The sequence below is a fragment of the Zootoca vivipara genome, chromosome 6 (genome assembly GCF_963506605.1).
Source record: "Zootoca vivipara chromosome 6, rZooViv1.1, whole genome shotgun sequence".
In the NCBI taxonomy this organism is placed as follows: domain Eukaryota; kingdom Metazoa; phylum Chordata; class Lepidosauria; order Squamata; family Lacertidae; genus Zootoca; species Zootoca vivipara.
In genome coordinates, this window is record NC_083281.1 from 59,165,729 (window position 1) to 59,185,272 (window position 19,544).

The 19,544-nt window shown below is 47.3% G+C and overlaps 1 protein-coding gene across 4 annotated transcripts in view; it reads left to right on the forward strand.

Moving 5' to 3' along the window:
• ZFPM1 (zinc finger protein, FOG family member 1) overlaps positions 1-19,544 on the forward strand; it is a 117,440-nt gene that overhangs the window by 60,820 nt on the left and 37,076 nt on the right. For 3 of the 4 annotated variants that reach the window (XM_035117130.2, XM_060276035.1, XM_060276036.1), the window contains exon 3: positions 1,452-1,547. In XM_035117130.2, the coding sequence (XP_034973021.2) occupies positions 1,452-1,547 (96 nt within the window). Of the gene's footprint in view, positions 1-1,451; positions 1,548-17,412; positions 17,521-19,544 lie in introns of those variants that run through there. The other variant, XM_035117133.2, reaches the window with a different exon arrangement.

Below are 19,544 nucleotides of genomic sequence, written 5' to 3' on the forward strand. Positions count from 1 at the left end.
TTAGCAAGAGAGGTAGTGATTAGCACTTTGCATAGTTCCTTATTCCTGCTTGTTGCCCTACCTTCAATTTGAATAAATTTTAATTTGCATAATTCATTTGGATTTTAGGCTTTGCCTTTTTTCACACAGAACACAAGCTTCTTTAATTATTAGAACTTCATTGAGTTGTGTTTTTTTTTAAAGTATTGAGCACCAGTGCAGCGTAGTGGTTAGTGTCAAGACTAGAACCTGGGAGAGCAGGGTTCAAATCCCCGCTCGGTCATGAAGCTCAGTGGGTGACTTTGGGCCAGTCCCTCTTCCTCTCAGCCTAACCTACCTCACAGGGTTGTTGTGGGGATTAAATGAAAGAGGGGGAGAACCATGTATGCCACATTGAGCTCCTTGGAGAAAAAGGTGGGATATAAATGCCACAAATAAATAAAATATTGCAAAGTATATCCGGTTTGTGGGCTCTATCTTCAAACATCAGGTACAGAGGAGAAGATATAGAGATAATACACAGGTAGGGGTGCCAACTTAAATAAAATATTGGGGGGCAGGTAAGCCACGACAAGATGCAGCACACACACACCATTTGAATGGCAATGCCCATCAACCGGGGGGGGGGGTCGGAGCTCAAATATTTTATTGGGGGAGTTGAAGGGGCTTTGGCCCTTAGGAGTTGGCTGTTATGAGGATGAGTGATGAGGCAAGGGCTGGACCAGTCAGATTCATTATTATCTAGCAAGCAGCTCTGTATGCTGATTGTCACATTGTGGGATTTCCTGGCATCCTATGCACGTCATTCTGTCCTTGGTTGGGAGCCAGTTCAACATATTAAATGTCATTCTTATTCCTGGTCCTAGTTCTTAGACATCAGGTGAGAACCCAACGCATTCACTAAAGTCTCCCACACATTAGGTGAGATGATAAACAATTCACTGGACCACTTCTGTCTTTGAAGGCTGAGGGGTGGTGGAAGCACAGCTCACACAGTCAAATGCTCTACTAGAATTAAAATGAAATAATTTCCTGCACTTAGAAAACAGTTGTCTCCGGAAGATAAGATAAACTTGGATCCCTTCCTGCTGACACACCCCTTTCCAGTATGCAGGGGCTGGTGTCATTTTGGATAGAAGGGGTATAGTATTCACCCATGTGCATCCCCACGTATAGCGTGAAATGGTACAGGCCAGACTCAGTTCCATGCAGTTCAATTATGTCCTGATCATCCCACTTGCTGCGTGGGGGGGGGTGCTAGGTCTTTTGCTTTCTATCTCCAAAGAACACCCCCTTCTTAGCCATGGCGAGCACTCTGTGCATGTTGCAGCTGTGTGAATAGCTGTCCTGCAGCTGGATCATGAAACTTGGCTCATAAAAGCCTGGTGCACCTGAATGGCTGGCCATATTTTCTTCACAGCCCTCAATGATTCTGAGTGATGATTCGATGATTTCATTACTTCAATTTTCAGAGACTGAACTCAGAGAGAGCTTGGAGAGCCCAAAGGAGCCAGATAAACAAGAGATTCTGGAGAAGCCCCAGGAGTCAAAGCTTTGGAACGGGCCAGGTAAGTCCCCCCTCCCCCCTCCTACTCCTGTCTTCCCTGCTAAACCACTAAACCACTCCCCTAAGTGATGAAAAAGATCTCATGCACATAGGGGCAGGTCTATGCTGCTTCTGCTCTCATGGAGCTGGTATCTTAGCCAAGTTCCAAATTGAGCACAGATTTCTCCAACCAAAATTGGTTTTAAAATAAAGGCAATCAATCAGAGACTTTTAATTCTTTTCCACTTGATTGATGCCTTTTGGGGAATCCTGAAGGACAGTGTCTTTAAGAACGTGAAGACTTCTTTAATAATTTGAAGCAAAAATCGCCACTCTTAGGGAGAAAATCCACCGTTACTGTTTTCTTTCCACATCAAATGTGGGAATTTTACAGACGGAGCAGAGCTAAAAAGCTTCTGAAGGCTAGTAAGCTCATGAGCCCTGAGTATTGTGGAAAGCCGTGAGTTTTAGGAAAGCTGAGTGCTGCTCATAGTTGTCCCCCCCCCCCTCACTGGACTTTCATCTGTAAACCAACAAGGCATGCAGAAACAATTGGGTGTGCCAGTCTCCATCTGTCAGTGGAAAAGTCTGTGAGTGTGTGATGAGCTGGCGAACAACAGCTTGGTTATATATGATCTGGGGTGGAGGGGGATGGATGTGTATTTAGAGTGATAGGGAAGGATCCTTAGCTAATCACCTGCTTTGCATGGTCCCAGGTTCAATTCCAGGCATCTCCAGGTAGGGCTGGGAGAGAACCTTGCCTGTGCCTGGGCCCATGGTTTGACATAAGTATTAGGCTGGCACCCATAGGGATAACTCCCATGACAGTGGAGGTAGAGCATGGCCACTGTGGCGAGCATTGTGGATTGCCTTTCTCTCCATGAATTTGCCTAATCTTCTTTTATCCAGGTTGGTGGCCATTACTGCCTTCTATAGGAATGAGCTCCATAATTTAACACTGCACTCTGTGGAAAAAAGTACTTCCTCTTGTCTGCCTTGCACCCTCCCAACATTCAGCTTCATTGGGGGTCCATGAGTTCTGGTGTTATGAGAGGAGGAGGAACATTTCTCCATCCATTTTCTCAGTGCCATCCATTGTTTCATGAACTTTTTGCCATGTCACCTCTTACTCACCTTCTCTCTACCCCAAAAAGTTTCCCCAGAGGAGAGTTGATCCCACCCCCTCGATCATTTTGATTGCCCTTTTCCGAATGAAGCCAGTAAGCTTCCTCCTCCTTAGTGTTGCCCTTGCAGATCTCATCAAGGAAGAGGATGGGGACAGATCTAGAATGAATTGAATCCAAATGGGCACCAGGCATCATGGTGTGTCACTGAGAATGGCAGCCTCCGTGATCTACTAGAATGGATCAAGGATGAGAAATCTAGTTCCACGTCTGTGAGACTGCCGCAGGTGTCTTTATAAAAAAAAAGTTCGTCATTTCTTACTTATTTGTGGAGGAGGGCCCTTTGCTGTTTTCTTATCCTTCCTCCTTTTCCAAACACATCTCGTAACTCCAGCTTTTGCTTTATGGCTTTTGCTACTTGAATTGAGTGGATGACCAAATTCATCCTAGCAAATCCACAAAGACACCCCACATATACACACAGCCTCTCGGTCACTTTGTAAAGAACTCCAAAGTCCAGACTGCCTTGAGTCTTCCATGCCCTGAATGTGATTCCCATCTCCCTCTGCAGCAGCAGTTGCTTGTGAGTATTATAATATTATTGAAAGGCTTTATACACCGCCTTTCATTTCAAGAAGAAATACTAGGGCGGTTCAAAGAAATGAATAAAAGCCTAGCCAACAGCAAAATAACAAGAACAAACCCAAGTCTAAAAATGCAGCTACCCATAATTAAAAGACACAGTGAAGCAACAACATTATAAGATCCATAATTAACGTATATAATAAACAAGGCAAATTAAAGCAGTGTAACAATAAAGAGAAACCATTAAAGCAACAATGAAAGCAGAAGATTCAAGTCAGGAGATCAGGAAAGTGAGAGTCGCTTCTAAAAGTGTTTGTCTAATTTCTTCTTCTCTTTCCCCTGCTCCAACACACACACACACACACAGAAACACATACACACACCACTCCCTGTTCAGGAAGGGAAATGTCTGTTCACAGCCAGGCTGATATCCCCAGCCCTTCCTAGATGTATTGGCCGGAAATATATCTGCAGGACTTCCCTCGCCACTACCTCCTCTGTCTCTTCCTTGGTTATCTGCTCTTTCCCACCCCAGACCTTTTGCCCTCGATGGACGGATGTGAGGCTGCTCTGCTCATCCTTGGCTGGCCACATGGCACAACACCCCCTCCTTCCTCCCACCCACCCACCCTGCCTATGTCTGCTCTGTCCACTGCTGCTCTTCATTCATCTCAGAACAGCAGAAGGGAGACTCAAGATGCCCAAATCCTTTTTGCCAACATACTAAGAGCAGAGTAATGGTTTATATCCAGCTTTGCTTATGGGACCCTTAACCTTGACTTTGTCCCTGGCTCAGCCCCAAGAACTGGGTTGTTGTTGTCTTCTCAAGGGGTAGGATGCTCAGCTGATGGCACAACAACCAGATAAGGCAACACTTTATATTGTTTCATTGGTAACAAAAGAGGAAAAATGACTATTACTCATACGTAATCTAAGCACCACCACAAGGGATCCTGATTAAGCATTTAGCTATTTGATGCTGAATGTTATCTGTTAATTCTCTTCTATTCTGTTTCCCCTTTCTTTTTCATAGAATCATAGATTGCTAAAGTTGGAAGGGACCACAATGGTCATCTAGTCCAACCCCGTGCAATGCAGGAATCTTTTGCCCAATGTGGGGCTCAAACCCATGACCCTGAGATAAAGAGTCTCATGCTTTACCGACTGAGCTACCCATCAAAAACTCTCTTTTCATTTAAACCAATTCGTGAACCAAGAAACTATGCACTGATCACTAACAATACACCCATATATGGTAAATATTCGTGCAAATTTATTATGGTTGTTGTGATATACAAATGACTTGAGAAGACTTCGTCTGCTTATTTGTATCATTTATTATTCCTATGATCCTTGTTGATAAAACCCAATAGAAAGTTATTTAGAAAAAATCAAGACAAGGTTCTCCTTCATGCAACACATACTTAAACTGTGGAACTCACTCCCACAGTAGGCAGTGCTGGTCACCAACTTGGTTGACTTTAAAAGAAGATTACCGGTAGATAAATTCATGGAGGATAAGGCAATTAATGGCCACTACCCTGTTTCTATGAACATAAGCCGCAGCAGGATTTTTAAGCATTCAAGGAATATAAGCCATACCCCGAAAATAAGACATAGGCGCAGCATCAATGCCGGCCGCGACAGGAGGAGGAGGAGGGAAAAAATAAGACATCTCCTGAAAATAAGCCATAGTGTGTGTGTTTTTGAGGGAAAATAAATATAAGACGGGGGACCCAGGTGGCGCTGTGGTTAAACCACTTGCTGATCAGAAGGTCGGCGGTTCGAATCCCTGTGACGGGGTGAGCTCCTGTTGCTTGGTCCCAGCTCCTGCCAACCTAGCAGTTCGAAAGCACGTCAAAATGCAAGTAGATAAATAGGAACCGCTACAGCGGGAAGGTAAACGGCGTTTCCATGTGCTGCTCTGGTTTGCCAGAAGCGGCTTTGTCATACTGGCCACATGACCTGGAAGCTATACGCCGGCTCCCTTGGCCAATAATGTGAGATGAGCGCGCAACCCCAGAGTCGGTCACGACTGGACCTAATGGTCAGTGGTCCCTTTACCTTTACCTAAATATAAGACGGTGTCTTATTTTTGGAGAAACACGGTAGCTATGATAACTATGCTCTGCCTCTCTACCGCCGGAGACAGTACTGTTTCTGCATGCCAGTTCCTGGAAACCACAGGAGGAGAAAGTGGGTGGCCACTATGAGAACAGTTTGTTGGGCTTGATGGGCCATTGGCCTGATCCAGCAAATTCTTATCGTGTCCACATATATTAGGGGTGGTGAATAAATTTGATTTAGTTTGCATTTAAAGGTGATCCCTCCCTAATTTGTGCTTTCCAATACAAGGCGCAAACCAAAACACAGCCCTTCTTCGAAATTCGCATTTCTCTGAATTTTGCAATGTAGTTCTCTGCCCAAGCAATATGTACAAAGATTTGTATACTAGTGTGCATAAAAATGCATGTATTGTTGAAAATAGCACATACAAAAATACATTATATTAGAGAAAATTACTTTACAAAAATGTGCATATCAGGCTAAAGTCATATAAAAAGGTGAATGTTATATTATCCACATGAAGATATTGATGAATTTGCATGATGACTTTTTTTTTAATGGTAACTGATATAAAACGTGGAGAACTGAATTTAAGACTGGAAAAATATGAAACTTAGAGAAATTGAAATTGACCCATTCATCCATACCTTGCTCTTGGTTTATTTGTTGCATTGATATCCCTCCTCTCCTCCCAGGAGCTCAATGTAGCATCAAAGCTCCCCCCCCCCCCCATCGCTTTTAAATCTGTGCAACAATTCTGTGAGATAGGCTAGGCTGAGAGAGTAGTAATTTGCCCATGATCACCCTGTGATTTTTGTCACCCAATAGAGATTTGAACTCAGACCCTCTAGCCGCTACACAACTGCAGCACATTGCGTCCAGCTGCACTGGTCCTCAGTCTTGGCTGCAGGTGGTGGGTGATGATAGGACCAGCACATGGGGAACTGTGTACACATGAACTTGGACACAAGATTTCACCCACGTCTCTTCTTTTCTTGTGTTCCCCAGGGACAGCATATCTCTGTAGTAGGAATTGAGAGGAATAGAGTGTAGAGCTCTGGCTACCCTGCGTGCCTTAAGACCATGTCTAGGCTGAGTTGGGAGATGCGTATGAACCTTGGCTCAGTGGTGGAGTGCACCTGATTGGTGTGCAGAAGGAGCTAAGCTCCATACCCGACATGTTTATGAGATCTGGTGGCAGTGGATGGGAAGAAGAAACCTTTGTGAGAATCTGGAGAGCCACTACCGGTCAGTGTAAACCATGCTGGGCTTGAAAGACCAAGGGCCTTACTCAATGTAAGGCAGTTTCCTACGTTACTGTGCATAAAGCGCCAGCCATGGTGTCATGGTTACAGTGTCAAGAGTAGGACCTGGCAGACCAAGGTTCAAATCTCTACTCAGCTGTGAAGCTCACAGCATGACTTTGGGTCACTCACAGTCTCAGCAACATAGGAAGCTGCCTTATACTGAGTGAATGCAATGGTCTGTGTAGCCCAAACTTATCTACACTGACTGGCAGCAGTTCTGATGAGTTTCAGGCAGGGTTCTCTCCTAGCCCTACTTGGAGGTGCCTGGGATTGGACCAGCGACCTTCTGCAGGACAGCCGCTCTACTACTGAGCTTACGGCTCTTGGTCTCTCAACGTGATCTACCTCGCAGGATTGTTGTGAGGATAAATGGGGAGGGGGCGGAGAGTCATGTTCCATCTTGAGCTCCTTGGCAGAAAGGCGGAATATATACAAATATAACAATAAATAAACAAACTGCAGCCACTAGTCTTCATATCAAGTACATCTTGTGGAATATACTTTCCCCATCCTCTTTTAAGTCTGGCACCATGGAGGCTCCTCAGGTTGCTGGCAAAGCTTCCTTAAAGCCCCCCTTATATTTCATTGCAGCCTTCTTAAAAGGTCAGGAAAAACAACGTTTACTGTTTTCTATCCACTCTCTGCAGAGAGACTTTTGAGGAGGGGCTTCCTTGCGTCTGTGGAACCCATGCAAGTCTGAATCCGCATGGTAGGGTCTTCCTGGCGTAGACTTCTGCCACTGCATGTGGTGGGTGTTCTGTTTCTAATGTCTGTTGACGGTATGTGAGCCGGGACTCCAAAGTTCTGGCTTCCAGTTGTGTGAGGGAAGTGCACTCTGAACATGCTCATATGCACCTTGCTACCAGAACAGTCCCAGATGTTGCAAATGTTGCAGTCAGTGGTTTGCTTAATTAAGTTCCCTGAAGTTGAAAAATAGGTCCTGACACTGTATCCCGGATCAAATTCATAAGCAACCAGAGTAAGGGTGGCAAGTTGCTTCCTCTTCCTTTCCCCCTTGTCCCTCCCTCCTCCTCCCCCCCCCCCCCGCCCCCACTGGCGTTGGTTATTTGCATTCTTTATGTAAAAGAGATTTTATTATCGCCGCTGTGCAGCCCATCTCCACTCTGGTAATTGGAGTGATATTAATTTCTGTGTGGCTGGGAGTTGATGTGAGTCCGGCGATGCTGCGGCGATAGGCTTTTCCTTTCTGCGCTAACCGCCGCGATAGGCCTTCTATCAGTCTCTGTGCAGGCACCACACTTATCAGGAATGGAATGGGTAAAAAAAAGGGAAAGAGGGAAAAAAAGGGAAACTTTGAGCAGCCTGAATTTCTTCTTTATCTGGTAGGATCCACCGTGTGTCAGCAGTGGCAGGCTAGGAAGATGCTGTGTGGAGGCCAGGCCAGGCGGGTGGGTGGGGGTGGAGAGAGTTGTGTTTTTAAAAGCTCCTGGGTGCCATCCAGGGTTTGCCATCCAAATCTTCTTTTGCCAAAGACTCGCTGACTTCTTGAGTGGCCAGGTTGGCATACCTCAAGCGCTTTCCCCAACCAGGCACCTGTTGGCATCCTAGGTGAACATGGCGTGCTGCCTTATAATGAGTCAGACCGTGGTCCATTGAGCTCAACATTGTCTCTAGTAGCATTTCAGGCCATGGCTTGAACCTGGGACCTTCTGTATGCAGAGCAAGTGCTCTGCCATGGAGCTGCAGTCAAGGTGAAGTGCTGTAGGCACAGCTTCATGGCCATCATTTATTAGATAGGGCTTCCATGACCAGACCGGAGGCCAAGACCACCTCTCCTTTCAGGTCCCTCGTTAGCAGAGCTCCAGAATCATCTGCAGCTTCTTTCCACATTCTCTGTTTCCTTTTCTTCCTTTGGTCCCTGGAGTAGTCCTCAGTAGAGGGTTGGCTGGTGGGAGTGGGGAAATCCTTCCCATTCAAGCATGAAAAAAGGGGGGATTGGGGGCTGATGAAGGATCTGAGCATGCCTTCTACCTGTTGCGGGGCTGCTGCACGGAACTGAGAAGCATAGGGGGGAAGCTCACTTCCATGTACTCAGTGCACTAAGGTTTTCTTGGGAAGTTGCAAAAACTTCTCCTTTGGGCCCCTGCAAGAAAAGCTTGGCTGGGCACATCTGGCAGGGATGCGTGAGCATCTGAAATCCTGCATTGGAGTAAGACAGGGATAGGGAACACCTCGCCCCCTTCAGATGTTGCTAGATTACAGCTCCCATCATCAGTTTGGGTTTCTCTCATCTTACCATTTTTCCAGTCCGAACTTCAGTTCTCCACATTTCCACATCAGTTTCAGGTGTTCTTTTTTTTTTTAAGGCTTCATGAAAATTCATCTTATTTTAGTGTGATGTGCACATTTTGCGTAATTCACACATTTTTTGCCAATGCCGATATGCATTTTTGTATGTCACCTTCACTTATATTTTCATTTCTATACACACTTTACCTATACACACTTTCGTACATGATTGCTTGGCTGGAGAACTGCATTGCAAAATGCAAGTTTCAAAGTGGGGCTCCATTTCAGTTGGTGTATTGTTGTCTTTAAATGCAAACTGAATTAAATTTCTACTCCACCTCTGTTGGCTATGCAGGTGTCATGGGACTCATTACATAGTTCCCCCTTTCTGATTCTGATTCTATTAAAAGTATTAATGAAGTTTTCAAGGTCCAGTTCTTGGAAGAACCCTGGCTACTTAAGAAGCTGGCAAAGGAAGTCCTTATATGCTCCTCCTCTGATTTCAACAAGCCCATTGCCATCTTGGATGGGCAGGGCCAGGCCTGCTTTGGAAGCTTCTTCCCTGGAGACTGCAGCCACGTGGCTTGCCACATGGGCAGAGGGCAGTGGTCATCACTTCCTGCAATTATGTTGATCTAGTCCAGGGTCCTGCTTCCCACATGGAGAGCAGAAAGGTGCAGGAGCCTTGTCCATCAGTTGCACCCCCCTCATCTGAATATAGAGAAGTTTACTGCTTCTGAACCTGGAAATTTCAGTTGTCTGTACTGAACGGCATGGGTGAGGTCCGTTTGTGAGGAACCCTTCCTGAAGGGCAAGGATGCTCTACCACATTTCTCCAGGGATGTGCTATGCGGCTTGGTGTACCCCATTGCTCCTGTTTCAAGTGTCCAATATTTTTGCACTACTCTTCCTTCAGCACAGGCCTCAGCAGGGCAGGCTGCCAGGCATGGTTGGGTAGGAGGGGATGAGCAGCCGTCCATCACGTTTCTGATAGCCCCGTGCATGCATGCGCCTCACTGAAATGAGAAAGTCAAGGGAAGGAGAAGAAAATGAGAGGGAATTTCCCCCTCCCCTCTCTTTCTCTTTTTAATCTTTGCTATGACCTTGTTCGCTGGAGGGGTCTTGGCTGCTTTAAAATTCTGATATGCAAATAGCTGATAGCTATAATCTATAATCCTCAACTTGGGAGCGTTTGCAGATGTAGCTGCCCATTCTGTTTGACTTCCTGTTCTTGCAAGTCTGGCTCGTGGGGTGTGTGTGTGTGTGTTTCCCCCAAAATAAAAAATATTTAAAAACCTCCTGAGAGTTTCTAGTTGATCCCAATAGAGTGGGTTGCCATTTCTGAATTGTGCCCCAGAAGTAAGAGAGAGGAGAGGAAGCGGGCAAAGTCCCCCGAATTTGTTTCTTGGCAGATCCCATTCTGTAGCAAAGGTGGCCTGGACTAGTCATTGGAGAGTAGCTGGCTGGTTGTAGCAGTTTTCAGTCTGCAGCAGCCAATCACAAAAGGAGTGTTGGTGGCTGAGATCCTATGGCTGAGGTGTCATTGTGAAAATGCTATCGGTGAGAACAGGGAAGATGGTGGAACATTATATTGTTGTGCACCACCCAAATCTCCAAGCGGTGCAAGATTCCAGAGGTTCCAGGTGCTTATCCATGGTTCCTTTTGGGAATGAGGCACAGTGGAGGCTGAGTCTTTTTGATATATTGTTTATTTACACATATATGCAAGCTGAGGCTATGATGGAGGGGTCCACAGCATCAACACCCCAGCCTTGGATTCAAACACAGACCACAACCATCATGATCTGACCCTCTCTCCAGCTTGCTGCCTTACCAGCCTGCAACCCTTTTTCTTCTAGGCCACATCACAGCCAACTCTCAATTCTGCTTCAAACTCTGGCTTCGTCTTCTAACCAGCTGCTTGAGCAGGAGGAGGGCTACCTGGTCCAGAGTCCCTTCTCTATCTTCATGGCCCATCACCTTTCCCTTTGTTATTTCTTAATGGTTCCACGGCGATTGTCCTGTGAGGAAGCTAGCCTGGCCTATGTTTTAATCCTTGCTGGATCCAGGGGTTCAGGAGGCTTGATTTACTTCCAACACTGACTGGGTCTAGGAATTTAGGGGAGTCTGGCACTGGCTGAACTCACAACACTATTCTTCCTATGTGGAATTCTTTGCTGTAAGAAATGTCTTCCCCAAAAATTTGTACCCTCCAGTGTTTTGGGCTACAACTCCTAGTGCTGTGTGGTCTGATGGGAGTTGTAATGCAAGCTTCCTAAAAGGAGTGCCAGGTTGCACTGGGTTGGGGGGGGGGACACAGCTGGAAATAACTACTGGATTGGATGCCTTTCAGAGGGAACTTGGCAAGGTCAATGAAGTCAGGTCTATCTGCTGCTATCAGTGCAATGGAGTCCTCATGTCCGTAATTTTTTTTGTGTAGAAGTTGCTCCAGCCCCCCTGGCTTCATATAACTTGAGCCCTTGTGTTCTTTGTGCTTGATATGGGGCCCCTGTTCTCTTTGACCACCTGTGTGGTGTTAGGATTTAGCCCCCAAGTATTTATCTATTTATTACATTTATATCCCAGCTTTCCTGCAAGGAGCTCAAGGTGGTATATACATACTTCTCCTTCCCATTTTACCCTCGCAACAACCCTGTGCGGTAGTTTAGGCTGACAGCAAGAGACTGGCCCAAGGTCACCCAGTGAGCTTCATGCCTGAGTGGGCATTTGAACCCTGCTCTCCCATGTCATAGTCTGACATTCTAACCACTACACCACCCTAGCATGCCCCGGGTTGATGTCTGCAAGTGAGAGTCTTTTCCCATTGCCCTGAGTATTGTCGCCTGCACACACCCACACCCACACACCGGCTTTGAAAAGTGGGCTGATGCTCTGTGTTGTTCTGTGCTCTGCCCAGGCAGAGCTTATTATGGGCCTGCATCCAGATCAATATGTGCCTCAGTGTCATGGGATTAGCAGAGAGGGCCCTCCTTCCATTGCAGCTTCTCCTGTGCTGAGTGATATCCGTGCCTTGTGGATAGATCAAGCTCCGCAAGCATATTTAAAAGAAGCGGGGGAGAAATAATTGGGTTGTGACGGGGCACCTTCTCCACCTGTAACTCAACCTTGTGTTTTACTGCCCTATTTCCTTTTTATGGCCTCCTTTATTTTCACACCCTATCGAATATTCAAATGTATCTGCGACCCCTGAGCCTCTTTATGGGGGGTCGTTTGTCACCTTTTATTTCTTTTTTTTTCTCCCCGTAAAGAGCTCTTGCCATTAATTACAGGGGCTAAGGACCTTCCCGCCAGCCTGCTTTCTCCTTCCTTCAGTAACTCGGAGGGAAAGAAGGCTGCTGCATGCAGATGCCTGAAGTTTTTGCTTTTTCGTTCCCCCGCCACAGAAGCTGCTAACGTCCCCTTGCACCCAAGACCATGGGCCTTACCTTTACCCAGAGCCATCTTAAGCATATCCGGCACCATGGTGCAAAGCTCCCTCCGGTGCCCCCCTCCCATTTCCTAGAGTTGTTGACCTTTTCTTAGGAAGGACGGCACTGCTGGCGGGGCTGGAGGAGATGGACAGCGGCTGGAGGGCGGCTCCTCCGGCGGAGAAGAAATGGAGGCTGGACGCGGCACCTCCCAGCTCAGCTGGCCGCTTCATGCTGCGGTGGCCACAGCAGATGAAGGCTCCGGGCACGGCGCTGCTTTGGCACGGCACGGCAGAAGCAGACGAGGGTGGTGAGCTGGTGCTGGGAGGTTCCGCGTCCAGCCTCCACCTCTTCCCTGGCGCCCTCCAGAATTGGCACCACTAGCCTCTATGGGTAAGACGCCCCTGCCTTTACCTGCTCATGTCTGTTTCTCACCTTTCTGGAACTCTAGGTGGCAAAGCTAGGGATTCCAGGGAGGTCTCCTATCCAGCCACTGGCCTGACCGAAACCTTCAGCTAGGTTGCCACACAGCATGCCTTCAGAATATTCCCCAAGACCACATTCCTGAGCTAGTCCTTTGGATCTCAAAAGAAAAGGAGGGGGGGGCAGGAAGACACAACTTCTTGTAAATTTTCTCTGAATGATCTGTTGTTGTTGTTTAGTCGTTTAGTCGTGTCTGACTCTTCGTGACCCCATGGACTATAGCATGCCAGGCACTCCTGTCTTCCACTGCCTCCCGCAGTTTGGTCAAACTCATGTTCTGTAGGTGGTTCTTAATTTGCCACAGGCAAGCATCTCTTTGTAAGCCTGTACTCTTAAATTAGCAGACCTCTTCAGTATTTCTGGGCATAGGTCAGCTAGCATTAAGCGCTCTCAGGTAGGCATGTTGCTCATTTAACTGTATTGAGTTCTAGTCACTCAATTTAAATACCTGAGGGGGAAAACTGTATTTCTAAAGGGACAAAAGCAAACATACTTTTGTTTTAAATGGTGCTCATATAGGCCATCGACATAGAGTTAGCCCCTCCCCTTGTCTGTCATGTAGAGGACATGCCTGTTTTAAGATGCTTTCAACCTGCAGGGGTGTTTTTCTAAAACATAGTTTTTTTAAAAAAAATACTTGTTTTTGAATTTGCTGGCCGACAGGTGTAAGCATCTGCTTAGCTTCCCCACCAAAATATGAAGGAGATCAAGGTGTCTAATTTTGGATGGTACCCTCATACTGTCCCTGTGGTGAATGCCATTATTTTATCAGTTTTACAGAGGGAAAGATAAGGCAGGGAAGGAGAACAGTTTGCTAAGGTCAGATGATGAACCCATGGCAGAGGAGATGGGACTCAAACCCAGATCTCACAGTGCAGAGCCAGTGATTTATCCTTGAGTGAGTTTGCTTTCCAAAGGGCCCACAGGGGCCACCCGCCCACACCTGTAATCACATAGGATTACAGGAACATGAAGAACAGCTCACCTAGATCAGACCAAGGTGAGTTTATGTAATCCCAGCATCCTGATTTCCACTTAGGCCAAGCAGATGAGTCTGGGAAACCCCAAATAAGGCATGGCAGAAATAATACTGTTTTCCCAGAGTTGTCCCCCAACAGGCATGGTGCATTGGAGCATAGATTGCCTCCAAACATGGAGGACCTGCATGTCTCCTCCAGCAAAAGTCTTCATCTGGGATTGAAGTTGTCACTTCCAAGCAACATTCAGTTCCAGCATTGTCAGTGTTTAGGAACTGGCTGCTACATAAGCAGTTGCCTTGCTGGATCAGTAAAATCTACCCCGTCCACCTTTCTCTTTCCAACTGTGGCTGGCTAGGTGTCCTTGGGAAGCTTGCGAGCAGGGCATGAATACTGTCAGCTGATTGGACCAAGGTACCCTGCCACTGGTCTTGGAGGCTCCATTTCCCCGCTACAGCCGATGATCATGGATATTGCTTGAGCCACAGCCAAGGGGCGACTGTCGCTATCGAATTAAAACAGTACACACTACCCCCCCCCATTTCCCTGGCCTTTATTTTTGCTCCATCTCCTACCCCCTGCCCAGCTCTTTTTCCTTTCCTTTCCTTTCTTTTTTTTATCTGTGCTGCGACTCCTGTCTGAGTAATCTCTCCCTGCCTGAAGTTTTCTCTGCAAACCTCAAGGTTTATTATCAGTCAGCACAGGGCAGCGCGAGGCGGGACGGCCCGTTCTGATGGACAGGGCAGGGTTGGCCACCATCTTCCTGATTATCTTTTTGTGCTCTCTCTCTGTGTGTGTGTGTTTCTCTTCCCCTTCACATTGGTATGTGTGGGTGGGAAAAATTATTCCAGCTATTTTTCTTTATCGCTCATTGCAGAGTTTTACACTAGATAGTCCTATTTGTTTTAGATTACCGTGCTGGAAGGGAAGGGAGGGCTGGGCTGCAGGAGCCTGTTGCATGCTGGGGCTGAGGCCAGCCTTGATCCATGAAGCACATGATGCTTTGCAAAACATCCCAGGCGCTGGTGTGTTCCTCGTATTGAGAACTGGTGTGGCACTGAGAGTCTAGTGCTTATAGTGTGTTGAACCCTGACCTGGGTTCACTTCCGTTCTCAGCCACAAAGCTTGGCCTTAGCCTAACCTACCTTCGCAGGGTTGTGGTGAGAGGAGAAGGTAGGCAGCACCCCTTAGGCTAATCAGAGTTCCTGCGAAGGGAGGGCAAGCAGGATGGCAGAAATAAATCTGCTTTCCTCTGTACATGCTCAGGAACACCCTTCCGAAGCCGCATCAGGTGTTCTAGTGTTAAATGGCTCTGGGGTGACGCCCTGTGTGTGCTGCCGGACTATTTAAGCAAAACCACTTAGGAAGGGGATTTTTGATTGGGGGGGGGAAGCAAAGTGGGTCATGCTGGTGCTGATAAGGCAGGCCAGTGTAAAACAGAAGAAAAGGCAGTGAAGAGTCCCTCCTTTTATGAGACACAATAACCCACACCCTGGCGGGGGAGATAGGATCACGGTTCATTCCAGGCCTGAATACACCGCCCTTGCCTCCAGGATATGATCAGACCCTCCAAAGCCCATCTCCCTATTGTCCCTTCTCCTTGGAGCTGATGGTATCAGGGACCAGCCGGCCAGGACTCCGGTTTATGAGAAATTCTCTGAAGGGGTGTGTGGGGAGGCTGGAAGCAGGGTGGCGAGGGGGCAGGGTGGGTGGGATAAAGAAAAGAAATAAGACCTGGTGTTGGGGGTGGGGAAATGGCAGGATGTTGGGGCTTTGGGCTGACGGGGCAGCTCAAACATAGTTGCGGGGGTGCAAGTAGAACTATTAAGGCAAGGTTGCGACAGCATCAGAACAGAAGGGGCTCCCTTCTGGTTCAAACCAGTGGCCCAGGTGACATCCTGTTCTCACGGTGGCCCCAGTGGAAGCCCACAGGCAGGACACAAGTGCAGCAGCATTACCTTAGCAGAAGCAGCACTCTTTCCCATTCGCAATTCCCCTGTATACATGTGAACACTTGGCTAGCTGGCTGTTGCACCAGGAGGACACATGTAGGTGCCCTTGCACACTGCCTTGGGTCCCCACACTGCTCTAAGAGGGGTGAATGTGAAAGGAGAAAATACATGTAGTGGTAACTTCACCACTTGGAAGTGGTCCTCTGTATCCTTCACCCATTGGCAAGGGAGGAACTTTTGAACTTATCTGCTGTCCTCCCCTTTCCTCACTCATGGAGGCTGGCTCCACCTCATTCTCATAACAGCAAGCCACAGTTTTCTTTGGGGATCCGAGGGCAGCTGTTTAGGAGGCTGCCGTTTTGCGGCAGATTCGGCATCATGGCCAAAGGTCTCTTGTTCCTTCAAGAGATGCTTGCAAGGCCCGTGATTAGGGGTAGAGAAGTTGAAGAGTTCTAACAGTAGTGGAAATTGCCAGTGTTCTCTTATTCGCCCGGAACGGAAATCAATCCAGTGAATATGATTGGTATTAACTGTTGTTTTTCTGTTTTCAAACAATATGCAAGATGGAAAACATAGCGTTTAACAGAAGCTAAACTGCAGCGGAAGGGAAACGGTGCTGCAATGAATGTGGGGCAGAATGCATTTCAGTGCCTTTTTGCATCTCTAATTAGGGATAAGGGCAGCACATTGGCTACCTATGAATGTTTCCATAGGTGATGAGGACAAAGTACGTGTCCAGAAGGGGAATGCTTGTACTTCCCCTTTTCCCATTCCCTCCCGTCTTCCTCCACTTGCTCTGCCACCTCCCCCTGTCAGATTTTAGATTGAAAAGCTCCATAGGGCAGGGCTCCACCTTATTCCCCGTTACATTGTAAAGCATCATGCATGTTGACAGGGCTCCATAAATAATGATAGAAAGAGCAGCTATAATAATAACAGCGGCAGCTAATATCCCAGCACCAAAAGTTCTGGCTACGTTCTGCAGTCCACTTTCAAGCTGCTTTGAAAGCTTTGACTGTCTTCTAAGAATCCTGCGAATGGTAGCTTGGAGAGGAGGGTCTCTGAAAATTGTATGGGAGTTCCCCCAGCTCTTTTTGCTCCCAAAATTCCTCGGTGGGATGTTGTGACGGCTTTGAAACTGGCTTTTATTTGAAGTATAGGCATGGCCTTTGCTGCTCAGAATTTGGGTGCTCCACCCCTGCCAATCGTTGCACAGGGCAGCTGCTTTAAAAGTTTGAAGGTAGTTTGAACTCTTTCCCCACCCCCACCGCCACTGCCCACCCTGGTATAATCCAAATCCTGGTGTGTTAAAACTGTTGCCTCCGCTGCCCTGAGCCTGCAAAGAAGAGAGAGAGTGGAAGGGGGCTGTGCCTTAGACAGTCACGAAACTGCCTTATTGGCAAAAGGGCTCCCCTCTTGTCCTGTAACTGTGACCCTTTGCCTAAAACTCCTGCCTTGGAGGTTGGGGGGAGGGTAGACAGGTCCACGTTGCTATACAGGCTTGGTAAGAGCCTCCTCCACTAATGGGGTCAGGGTTTGCAGAGATAAAGATTTGCTGTTGTTAACTGTGTCAAAAAATCAATAAATCCCCAGTGATGCTTGGCTGCGATAGGAGAGGAGAAATCCCCAATAGCCAGCTAAGTGGCAGGGGCTGGGTATGTGCTGGCAGTGAGTGGGGGGGGGTGTCGGCGGTGTTCCGGATAAAAGGAGACCCTACAGAGGAAGAGAGGGGACTTGGGGGGTATGTGAATCGCCAGCCCCATACTTCCTGAAATGCAGTCCTCGGTTACCGGGCGCCATTTTGAAATGGAGAGGGACAACGGTGAGTGGATGTCAGCAACCCAGACGCAAAGGTGAGGGGCAGAGCACAGCTCTGAAGACTGTTCCTGCCGGGGGAGGGAAGGAGGGCCACGTATCGGATGGGCTGTACCTTGCCCCACCTTGCCTTGCTGGCAGGTCTGAGCCACTGCGGCTTGAGCGGAGAGAGGTGCAACAGGGCTCTCTCTCTCTCTCTCTCTCTCTCTCTCTCTCTCTCTCTCTCTCTCTCTCTCTCTCTCTCTCTCTCTCTCTCTTTTGGTGGGGAACTTGCGTTGGCAAACTGGAGAGACCTGCTCCCTGAAGCCACCGTTGGCAAGGAGCACAAGGGCTTAAGTTTGGTGGCGCAATTTCATCACCCAAAGTGCGTTTTCTGTTCATGGTTAGCAGGCAAAGACCACATTTAGTCCTGGGATTGTGAGCAACTGGGCTAGAGGGAGGGACATACCTTTTTAAGGTGAATTTGCCTGGTGTGCGACAGTACAGATGTGTGTCTCTAGCAGAGAGATGTCAGAGAATTCTGAGGAAACCAGAAACAGCAGCGGAAATTGTCAGTGTCTGCTTATTTGTTGCGTGTCCAGAACAGAAATCAATCCATTATATATGAATGGTATTGTCTGTTGTTGTTGCTTTCAGTCCACAAACAAGATGTAATTGATTCCCCACCCCCTACCTCAAATTTGCACTGTGTTTCCTTCGCACTGTAACAGAAGGAGTAGAATAAGGAAATGACAACGTAACTTATGTGATGAATTATGCAATTTACGTAATTTCAGCACGGCGGACAGTGAGACAATGTTTTGGCAGAAGACCAACTGCAGCAGAACAGAAACGGTTCTGCATGTGATGGGTACAGGGTATAATGGAAAGCCATGCCTTCTTACAAGTTTGCTTCCCCTCTTCTGTGGGCTTCTGACTCCTTAGATTCCACTAATAGGCAAGTGGGAATCTGCCACGGACATGGGGGAATGAAGGCGGGACCCCTCCAAGCCCCTCTTCTTTTTCTCTTCGTCTAATTTTAATGCCCAGCAGCTCCTTTGTTATTCCCAAGGCTGCCTCTGATTATTTGAGCATCCGAGCTGCCAAAGCTGGGATAATCTCCTTAGCCCCTTTAGAGATATTTTCTTTTGTATGGGAAGGTGAAGTGTAAAGACGTTGCTTGTACGCAGCTTAAAAATGCTCCCCAATCGCCCCCTTCCATCTTATCAGGCCGGTGCTATCACACATCATTTTGCTACTTGAGTTGTCAGTTTAAAAATATGTATAATTCCCTCTGCCTTGTGTTTGAAACTTCTCAAAGGAAAACCACCTTTTTGACAAACATCTTCTTGGTCCATTTCATCAGCACCCCTGCCCATCAGAGCCGGGGAGGTGTCTCTCAGAAGCTCAGAAGCTTGGGTATGATGGCACCGGCCAACCCTTGTATCTTGTTCCCAGCTTATGGTACGCTGTCCCCGAATGTGGAGGTGGACAAAAAGCAAGGCCATCTTTGCACAGTGCCTAATTAACTGATGGAATTCCCTTACACATGATGTGGCGGCCCCCACTACCTTAGATAACTTTTAAAAGAGAACAGCACAAGAGAAGGAAGAGGAACAGGCAGTCAACTGTTATTAGATATGATGGCTAAACTTATTTATTTATAATAATTTACATCAGCCTTCCAGGTCCCATCAGCTCCAACCAATTGAGTTTTTGTTGTAAGATTCAGGACAAGACAAAAAAATAGTACTTCTTCGCACAATGCATAGTTAAACTATGGAACTCGCTCCCACAAGAGACAGTGACGGCCATCAACTTGGATGGCTTTTTAAGAGGATCAGGCAAATTCATGGAGGACAAGGCTATCAATGGCTACTAGCCATGGTAGTTATGCTCTGCCTCCATGGTCAGAGGCAGTAAGAAAGGGAGAGTGATCTTGTGCTCAGTAAGAAAGGGAGAGTGGTACCTTGGGAGTCGAATGGAATCCATTCCGGAAGTCTGTTCGACTTCTAAAACGTTCGGAAAGCAAAGTGCGGCTTCTGATTGGCT